A 9,885-nucleotide genomic window follows, 5' to 3' on the forward strand; every position below is an offset into this window, starting at 1 on the left:
TAGAAGTCCACTGGACATCTTCATGTACACGGACTCCTTAAGCTCGAGAAAATCCTGGTGGTGTTCTCCCTATCTGATGTGTAGGTGGGTAAGCTGGGGTCTTGCCTGAGAGCACATAGTAGGAATGGCAGAAGTGGGACCTTACACCCAGGTTCTTTTTCTCTCCATCAGAGTGCTGCTTCAGTAAGCAAGGGTGAATCTTGCCTTCCCTCTTCCCCTCTCCCCCCTGGAAAGACAAAAGCAGGAGAGGCCTGACTGTGGAAGTTTCTTCGCCTGTGCTGGCTTTTGTGTTTTCCCCTGGCCCCTCAGTGTCTAGGACAAGGGAGAGATGATCTTTCCTGGTCCCAGCAAAGGCCTCTTTGTTAATAGCCACTGTGTTCTCCACGCGTCTTTGCTAACGGGTTGGAGCAGGGGCTGTGGTCTCCTCATGGCTGGAGGAGGGAACACACCCTGAAGTGTGGGAATCATTAAGGTTTGGAGGACAGGCAAAGGCATCCACACAAGCAACACCTCTTTCCCACGGGCGAGCCAGGGTGCAGTTCCGCCTCCTGTCCAGCAGGCGGCGGCCACAGCACAGTCGCAGCTGGAGGGCCTTACAACTCCCAAGTCTCACAGCTGCAGGGCAACCCTGCCAGGTGGCGGTATCTTTTCTGCAATTAAGAAAAGAGAACCCAGGCCCTTTGTTCCTTCTTGGTGCCCTGGAAGTTAGTCCTTCCACCTGTCTGACCCCCATCTCTCTTCCCAGAGCAAGTAAGGGCAGGGTTGGGGGAGAACTCCCCCCACACCCAACCCCTTCTCAAGGCTCCTGCCCAGCTTCCCCATTTCTCCTGCCCAGCTTCCCCATTTCTTTCCAGAGGGAGCTGGGCAGAAGAGCAGGGAGTTGTAGAGGGGGCAGGACAAGAAGGGAGGGAGAAAGGATTCTCTAAGTTGGGAAAGAAGGAAAATGCCAAGCACCTAACACCAAATTTATCACTTTTTAAAAACAGGAGATTTTTCCCAAAAGTGAAGAATAAGAAACAAATCCAGTGTCCATGCATCCCAACTGCAGTCTTGATTCCAGGATACCTCCTTCACTCTCAGACCTGTTGTGGGGGAGGGGCAGAAAGAGGGCATGTGAGAGACCAGAAGCCCTACTGCCCCCACCCCTACTAGTCTGCCCATCCTCAAGCATCTAACCTCTGATGTCTGACGCCAGTCGCCCCGCTTGCCCGGCCTACGCAGGGGAGGGAGGACCGTAAAATCAGAGCCCACGAGGCTGTTTCATCAATGCCTCCGCTCCGGGCATGACCACTGCTCACCCAGCCTGGACATGAGGCTCTCTCTTTACAGCTTAATCCCATTTCTCTCTGTCCACGGATACGTAATACGCCCAAATCTTCTTGTCCCAGACAATAGCTCTTCAGTGACTGAAGCTGGTCCTCTGTTCCCCCATCCCCTAATTCCAGATCTTAGTCCTTGCCCTCATTGACACAGCCTGCTCTCCTGTAGACCAGGCAGCCCCAGCCCTAGGCTCTTACCGAGTTGGCTCCCTGGGAATCCAATGGTGGTATATGGGTTGTGGGTTCCCCTGTGCTGGGTTTCTCACTGCCCCTCTCCTGAGTTTTAGGGATGGATTCTGCAGGCTCTAAGGAGGGAAAAGGGGTGGTGGGAGGGAGAGGCAGTATTCATGAAAGCTTGGAGAGGGAGCTGCTCCTCTCACTACATCCAGTGACCCCTGAGAGGGGCCCAAGACCAGGCTGGGGGCAATCGGACAAGCCCAGCGGTGTTTTCTCTCATCACAATGATTACTACAGGCTCACTTTTTAAATTTGCAATCAGAAATTGAAAGATAAAAAAACGCTTCAAAGGGGAGTTCAAAAAAGTTTGGGTACAATTGGGCAAAACCTGACCTGAGGTGATACGGGACTCCTTTTAGTCTTTATCCCATTTGGTAGGACCATTCGTTTCACTGCAGAAATATTAATGTGTGTGATTACAGGGTGCTCTGTTGGAGGGTATTACGTAATATCAGTAGATATATACACACACCATGTCACCTTCATAGAATGGGAAAAGCTCTGGATTCTGGAATCCCACCTGGGATGAGGGACTGTGGAGATGTGTTAACAGCACTACCAGCAGCTTCCGGTTCATTGCATGTGTCGGCTGCTGGGCTAGGAACTGGTCTCCTTTCAATTTCGCAAACAACCCAATGCAATAGGCATCGTCGTTATCATTTTACAGACTGAGGTTAAGTGAGTCGCTGGAGGCCTCCGGGCTGGTCAAGTGAGGAGGATTCTAGCTTGTGCGTGCTGGACCCACCACGGTGGGCTCGCTCCCTCCTTCCATACAGCAGGGAGCCCTGCAGCCCAGGTGGGGAGGGTTTGCTGTCATTCAGGAAGCAAAGGTGAGCAGACGCAAATACGTGGAATACATCCAGACATATTCATATTCCCAGGACAGTTTCCGGCTCCTAGTAGACCCCTCCCTATCACGGGTAAGGTCTGCCTCCCCCCGGGCCAGTCCCTCCCCAGCCTCAACGTACTTTGTGCTTTCCCAGAAGGGCCCAGCCTTAACTCCGCTTCTGTGTCTGTGATCCCAGGCGGGCAGGACTCCTGGGTCCCTGTGCTCTCGGCGGCTCCCTCAGGTTCCTCTCCCTGCTGCTGTTGCCCCAGGTGATGTTCAACCATCATCTGGAGCTCTGGGGGCACAGAAAGGGAGGGACATGACTGCTCAGAGTCTCAACAGCCCCGCTGAAGGGCCGGCAGACATTGCTGGTGTGACATTTCCATCCCCTGAGATCTGAACGGGGGTCGGTTGGGGGGAGGGGTGGGGTGGGGAAAGATATGAGCTGGGCACTAAGGAGGGCCTAAAGCTAGACAATAAAACATACTTCCTTCAAAAGTCAGAGAGGCGAGGGGCAGGGCCTTCAGGAAGAAAAGACCCTCCTAACTTGCTGGGATACTTGGGGCAAAAGAAAAGACTCAGTTTAGGTTCAAGAAATATTTGAGTAACTTCTGTGTAGTGAGCACTGCATATTTTATTTAACTGCCGTAGTGAGGTGGTACTCGGGGCTCAGTAGGTTAAGCAGGTTCTGCCAGGCCACCCAGCTAGTGGGAGGCAGAACTGGAGCCCAGCCCAGACTGTCTAGCAAACGATTCAACTCTAACAGAGGCAGGTTTCAAGACTTCGCAATGGTTCCCTGCAAAGGGGTCGTCAGGTCTACAGCTCAGCCTCAGGCACAGCGGGGCAGAAGGGGATGGGAAGGGTGTTCCTAACCTTTCATTGTGGGTGTGGTCCTGGTCACCTTCTTCCGTTGCCGTGGAGACATGGACAAAGTGGACTGTGAAGGACACAGGGCACAGATGGGGGCTGGCCCGTCTCACCCACCTTCTGTGCCTTGCCATGCTTTGGACTGGAGATTGGGGGGTCGGCGTGGGCTTCAGAAAGTGGGGGAGAAGATTCCTGCTTCCCAGCCACCCCTCCCCCCATCCCCACAGTGAGCAAAGAGACTGAGTGTGGGGGGATATGGCGTGAGTGTGTGTCCGCTCATTGGGAGGGACGCAGAGAAGGGGGAGTCGGAAGGCCCTAGAGATTGGAAGGGCTGAGGAATAATCCCCTAATAATTCTCTGGGCTGGGCTGAGCGTGAGGGACCAGCTCACCTTGAGAAGCGGGTTGGGGATCCGGTCTTCATCTATCTCTGAGGGGGAACAGGGAAAGGAGAAAGTGAAGAGGACTGAAAACCCGGGCGGGGGGGAACCCCCAAAAAAGAGCTGACTTCCCAAGGGGAGGAGCCTCGGTGATCACCTCTTTCCTGATCTGTCCCTCACATCGGCCGCTAGGAAGTCAGCCTTGATGGCTGGCTGCCCCAGGCCTGTTCCCTTCAGCTCCCCCCTGCCTTGCTTTCTTCCCGGTACGTAGTCCTGTCCTTGACTCTGTGGTCCATCGTGTATCTACATCCTCGCCTCAGACCTGGAGGTTCCCGAAGTGGGATCGGTGTGGTGTGTTTGCTCCCTTCCTCTCTCTGAAGTATCCATAGCTCTTTCTCCTCCCAATCATTGACCAGGTTCAGAACGGAACCGTGCACGGGAGGGAATACCAGATAAAAAAGAGCAAGTTTATCCTGTGCAGGGAGGCACAACCAATTTTGGTAGTTGGGGGCAAGCCGGACATTCAGGCATCTTGAACTCCAGTCTGGCTTATTAGCATGACCACCTCTCCCCGACATTCCCTGAGACCCTGTTCTCTCCCCAGACCTTGCTGGGCACAGTGGTGACCGGCATGCCAGCTGCTCCCTGAGCTGTGTCTAACCTTCCCCTTCCCCTCTGGGGGCTGTGAGGCTAGCTGATGGAGGCGGTGTCTCCCCCTCACAGCTGTCACTGCCTCTGGGGGTGGGGGCCTCAGCGTCTCAGTTGCTCGAGAAACCTGGAAGACTGTTGCCGCAGCAACGGCACTCAGTTGACCACCCCAATTCCTGGGGGGGCTTAGGACGCAGGTGCGTTCCCTCCCCTCCCTAGCACTGCTCCGTCTTTCCAAAGCAAAGGAAATCCTCTTGCTAATCCAGCCGCCTGCTTTCCCCGACCCTGGGACCTAGAAGCTCTCGGACTCCTCAGATCTGCCCTTCTTCCAGCCACTGGACCCCCCTTCTCTCACTGGACCCCCTCAGCAGCCCCCACTCCCTTCAGCGACCCATCCCGGGGGTGGTTACCTGGGGATGACTGGTCACTGGTCAGCACGAGGGTGGCGGGGGTGGGGCGGCGCCTCCGAATCTGAGGGGAGAGGTCAAGTGCACGTGGCAGTCTCAAAGCCCCACCCAGTACCCTTCAGCAACATAATCCAGGCCACCCGCTTAACATACCTCAAAAATGACCACATTACACTGAGCCTCAGGTCCCAGGGTGGACATTCTTGGGCCCATTCCTTTCCCTTAGGGACCCAAAAGATCACCCCCGCCCCCTCTATCCCCCATCCCCCCTTTCTGTTTCCGCATCTCCCCAGCTCTCCCTCTCAGCAGCTGTTATCTGCTCAAATGCATCGATTTCTGGCCTGCTGTCCTTCCGTCCATCCTGATCGATGGTCAGAAATAACCTGACAGGGCACGAGGGCTTTCCCCCAGTCTTCTAGCCCACCACCCCAGACAGACAGGAACGTTTTGTGCGCCAGCATCTGTAGACAGCACCCCTCACACCCAGCCCAGCCTGGGCGACGGCACCAGGAAGGTAGGTCTGAAGGTGCGTTCCCTCGCCCATGCCCCTCTCTAAATTCCATGTCCCTCTCTAAATTTCTCCCTCTGTCATCGGACACACTGCCTTTCTAATTTGTCAGCAAGTGTGGTCTGGGCAAATCATTGTAACGGTAAATAAAATACAGGCAGGACCTAGTGAGGGGGGGTGGGTGCTAAAGTTACCTGAAAAATCTTATCGGGGCCCCAGGGTCCCATTCTAAGAAATTAACATATAAAAGCTGGTTGACTCCTGGGCCTCTGAGCCCCTCTGCCCACTGCTGCTCTTCTGCCAGGCTGCCAATAAAGTTGATTGTTGTTGCAGTCAGTCCAAGGACTCTTGGGACATGTAGGTTTTCTTTCCTTTCCCGGGAGGGTTTTGAGGCTTGGAAGTGAGGGGAGCGCATGGGGCTGGAGTCCCTACAGCAACCTTCCGGGGCAGCAGAGCGGGGGGGGGGGGGGGGGGGGGGGGGGGGGGGGGCAAAGGGCTGGGAGAGGGGTTAAGATCATCCAGGGCTGAGCACGGTAGGGCGAGGATACTAAAGGATGGAATTCCTCTCTCTCTCTCTGTGTCCATTATTTAGTATCACTACCACTGGGGGCGGGGGTGGTAAGACGCCCGCCCCTCTTTATGCCCAGAAAATGGATGTCAGCCTTAGCCAAGAGGCACAGTGTTAGTCTGAGAGGGGGATTCTCCCCAAAGAAGTGAGATGCACAGAATGGGGGGCTCTTGGGGTGGGTCACTGTTTTCTCTGGAAAATCCAGTGGCATCTGTTTTGGGTGACATTTCAAGGTCCCCGGCAGTGCTGGTTGTGTGTGTGTGCGTGTGTGTGTGTGTGTGTGCAGTCATACACATATGCATACACATATGCACTACACACACATGAGCTGTGAGTCCGTCTGGCCATTCCTGGTGCAGATGTGCTGGGCACCAGCAGGCGGGTACGTGTTCTTCCCGAATGTGGGGTGAGGGCCATCCTTTCCTAGGAGAGGACTCCTTTTTATTTCTCTCCTGCTGTAGGCGGAGGGGGAGTGCTGGTTGTGGAAGAGTCAGAGAGGCAGGGAGAGGGTGGGGGTGTTAGTGGAAGTTGGGAGTCTGAGAAGGAGACCACAAGCATGTCGGAAAGGGCTTTTGAGAGGGCACCAGGGCTCTGTGATGTTGGACAGGTCCCTTCCTTAACCTTGGACAAGATCTCTAGGCGCTCAGAGTCTTGGACAATTTTGATATCCTAGAGATATCAGAGAAGGGAGTAAAGTCAGACTTCCTAAAGTAACCCCCCCCCCCCCACCCCAGGCACCTGAACTACTAGGAAGTGAATAGATGGTCTTTCTTCTTTCTCTTGCACCTCCCCAAATTCCGAGTGCTCAAGGATACCTCGTGCCTTTGCCTCTGATTTATTGCCAAACCAGTCACACCAAGTACCTGGTCGCCGTGGGCGCCCCTCCATCCCCTGCCACTCTGTGCTCTGTAACTCCTAGCTTCTAACCCCCTTTGCTCTCCCATGTCAGTCTGGATTAGGCCCTCTTGCCACGCCTGGAGCTTTTTGCTTGGGTAACACACTTGGACGACACAGTGAGAAGGGCTGAAGTTAGGCTGCAGGTAGAATTTCAGGTCTAGTGGACAGGACACCGATTTCTGAAGACTGGAGAAAAACAGACGGCAGTCCCGTCTCTCTCTTTTTCCCTCTGGCTCCAGAGAACTATCTTTTCCTCCTGTGTCTCCCGACCCCTGAACCAGCTGGACTACCCCCTCCTCCTCCCAATACACATGGACACCTGCCGTCTCTAACACCAAACAGATGCAGGTGTCAGGGAGACCTGTCTGTGCCAGTGGAAGGCAGTCCTTCTTGGAACCTCACCCCTAACCACCCCCAGCCCACACTCACGGCCAGTTTCCTGGGGCTGAGGGTATCTTAGCTAATCCCCTGCCTCCAGGCGTAACAGTCTTGCCCCTGACTCTGGGGGGACACTCCCCAGGCTCGGGCTCTCCACCCTGCTCATCCTCACCAGGCTTGAGGCCTCACCACAGTCTGTCCTGCTGTCACACCTTGGGGGTCTGGAGACGGGGCTCCCCCCAGGCCAGGGAGAGGACAGATCAGGTTCCTCACCCCTCCCCACACTTTGGGAAGCTGAAGTTGCAGGGAGAGTGTGTGCACCTACCCCTCCCTTCAGATCCCGACCTTCTTCTCCCAAACAGCTGGAGCCCACACAGAGAACCCTCTGCAGCCCATCCCAAGAGGTCACAGGGTGTTGTCAGGTGGGGAGGCCCCGCCACAGCCCTGGCAGCCGCGTGGGGGAAATGGAGAACTGACCTTGTGGCCCACAGATATTCTTGAGGACCGGGGATGTCCAGGCAAATGGACAGAGAACACAAAACGAGATGGCGCAAATGAGCAAATATTTGGCAAATGGGCGGTAGTAGTGACCACGGGTGGTCACCCTCTCCACACACATGCTCACTCTCCCTGAGACACACACTTGCTCACACACTCTCATCCACTGCCGCCTCTGCCAGGCTGCTCTGAGCTAAAAATAGGCCAGGCCCACGGCTGGGCCAGGGCCCTGGACTCCCACCCCTTGAGCCCAGGCCAGCGCAGTGCTGCTCCCGTGTTTAGGGAGTCCCTTGCACCCAGCTCCCAGAGAGCCCCTGCCTCTGGCTTCCCAGCGCCATTCTCTGCAGGCCACCCCCACTCTCTTGCTCCGAAGGGCAGGAGTTGGGAATAAGGACCCACGTGTCCAGACTTGCATTAGAGGGGAGCCTCAGCCTGCAGACCCAACCACCCCTCTCCCCAAAGCCCGGGCGCTCTTGGTTTTCCTAGGTTCCTTCTGGTTCTCACTCTCTGGAGTCACGCAAGGTGGCCTTCAATGAGGGGAGGGCTGGGAGAGCTATTTCTCTTCTTTCAACTCCTTTCTGCAGCACCAGGCTCCCTCCGTTCCCCGCCTCCTCCCCTAACCCCTCCCGCAAGGCTGCCGGGCCCCTACGGCGCCCCCTCCCCACCCCCCCCCCCCCCAGCTCAGAAACTCTGGCGGGGGTTGACTGAGTGGGGGATGCCATACTGGCGAAGGGGGTTGGGGTCGTGTCCTCAGGCAGGCCCCCTCCCCCAGGGCTGGGGCGCAGAGAGCGACTCTGCGGGGACAGGCTTCGAGTGGAGGCGCTCGTGCTAGCACGGACAGGGAGAGGTGGCTCCAACAGTGGGGGAGGGGATAGAAGACCCCCCCTCCCCCCCAAACTGAGCGCGGTCGCCCTCACAGGGGCGCACTGCCGAGGGCGGACGAAGCAGGTTTCTCAGATCCCCCAGCCTAGGGGGTCCCTCGTTCTTTGCAGGGCGAGTCCCCTGCCACCCCGCCCGGCTCCGCACCTGCTCCGCCGCCTCGGGGTCAAGGTGCGGCTCCAGCAGCGGGACCGTGAACTGGATCTTCCGGGGGCTGTTGTCTTGCTCCATGGCTGGGGCGGCGGCTGCTGGGCCGGCGCTGCGGCGGGAGGGAAGGCGGCGGGACTCGGGGCTGGGGCGGGCGCGCTCGCTCTCCGCTCCGCTCCGGCCCCGGCCCCAGCCCGGCGCGCTCGGCTCCCGGCGCCCTGCTCGGCGCTCCCCGCTCACGGCCCCGGGGACTCTGCGGCCGCCGATTGGCTCCGCACCCGCCCCTCCCGGCCCCCTCCCCCTCCCCCCCGCCCGGAACCTTAACCCCGTCGTGGCTGCGCCGCGGGCTGCGGGGGTCTCCGCCCCGCGGGCGGGCGAGCCGGGCGTGGCCGGGTCCCAGTCTGGGTCGGCGGCCCAGGCGGGCCTCCGGGTGTCCTCAGAGCTCGGGGCAGGGAGTGGGGGTGGGGAGCGGTACGGAGAACTTCTCCAGGCTAGGGGGACAGGTTTTAGGAGCGGGAAGGTGGAGGGGCGCTGGCAGGAGGAGGCGGCAAACGCGAGAGGAAGATTTCGTTTATGATCCTGCAAGGGGTTGTCTCATAGAGCAAAGAAGGGAAGGGGATTTAGGCATGCAGCAGGAGGGATGAAGGCTAGACACGGAGAGGGACTTTCCCTTGAGAAGAAAACAGTAGAGCGAAGGGGAAAACTCGGAGGGGAGGTGTGAGGGCTGGGCGCGGGTCTTCTGTTCACTCGGCCGGCAGGCAGGGGGGAACTGAGGCCTTACAGGGTCTCCAGAGGCCAGAGCCTCTCTGTTGAAGTACCGATGGGAGTGGGTGGAGGGCTCAGGGAGAGAGGACCATCTGGGACTCAGCAGAAGGAGTGTTGGGGGTGGGGAGCTGATGATGCTTGTGAAATAGATTTCTCTTTCTGCTTGCTAAACTACGGGGCTGGGAAAGCAGGCGAAAGGCCTGCAAGGGGAGAATGCTGGGGGATGGAACGGAAACTCCTGGTGGGGTGGCTCGTTTACAGTTGGGGTTGATTTCCAGTTCCACTACTGGCGGGATAATGAAAGTGATCTACTGTAACTGAAGGGTTGGAGGTTAGACTAGGTGAAGAACTTACGACCTTGGTGTAGGACCAGATGTCAATCAGGACCAGTGAGTGAGGCAGATAGGATATTCATAGGAGCTGTTGGGCACCATGCCAGGGCCTGGGGGCCATCGCATAGAGGGGAAAAGAGGTGCCATAGACCTGGGGAGGGGCAGGGCTAATGAACCACGGGGGGTGGGGAGGGGGAGGAGAAGAAGTAGGGAGGAGAAGGGACAGGG

At 57.5% G+C, this 9,885-nt stretch overlaps 1 protein-coding gene across 2 annotated transcripts; it reads right to left on the reverse strand.

Moving 5' to 3' along the window:
• Positions 1-951: 951 nt before the first annotated feature.
• Positions 952-8,815, reverse strand: PPP1R1A (protein phosphatase 1 regulatory inhibitor subunit 1A). Of its 2 annotated transcripts, XM_027036363.2 has the most exons (7): positions 8,561-8,808; positions 4,689-4,749; positions 3,643-3,680; positions 3,259-3,322; positions 2,525-2,680; positions 1,518-1,624; positions 952-1,082 (listed from the first exon to the last, which is right to left on the reverse strand). In XM_027036363.2, the coding sequence occupies exons 1-7, from the start codon at positions 8,642-8,644 to the stop codon at positions 1,077-1,079; spliced, it is 516 nt and encodes a 171-aa protein (XP_026892164.1). In that variant the 5' UTR covers positions 8,645-8,808; the 3' UTR covers positions 952-1,076. The 2 variants fall into 2 exon arrangements, with proteins under 2 accessions (XP_026892164.1, XP_026892165.1); XM_027036364.2 differs by lacking the exons at positions 952-1,082; positions 1,518-1,624 and adding an exon at positions 1,839-1,948 and having other exon boundaries at positions 8,561-8,815.
• Between the last annotated feature and the right edge of the window lie 1,070 nt (positions 8,816-9,885).

The sequence above is a fragment of the Acinonyx jubatus genome, chromosome B4, assembly GCF_027475565.1.
Source record: "Acinonyx jubatus isolate Ajub_Pintada_27869175 chromosome B4, VMU_Ajub_asm_v1.0, whole genome shotgun sequence".
NCBI lineage: Eukaryota > Metazoa > Chordata > Mammalia > Carnivora > Felidae > Acinonyx > Acinonyx jubatus.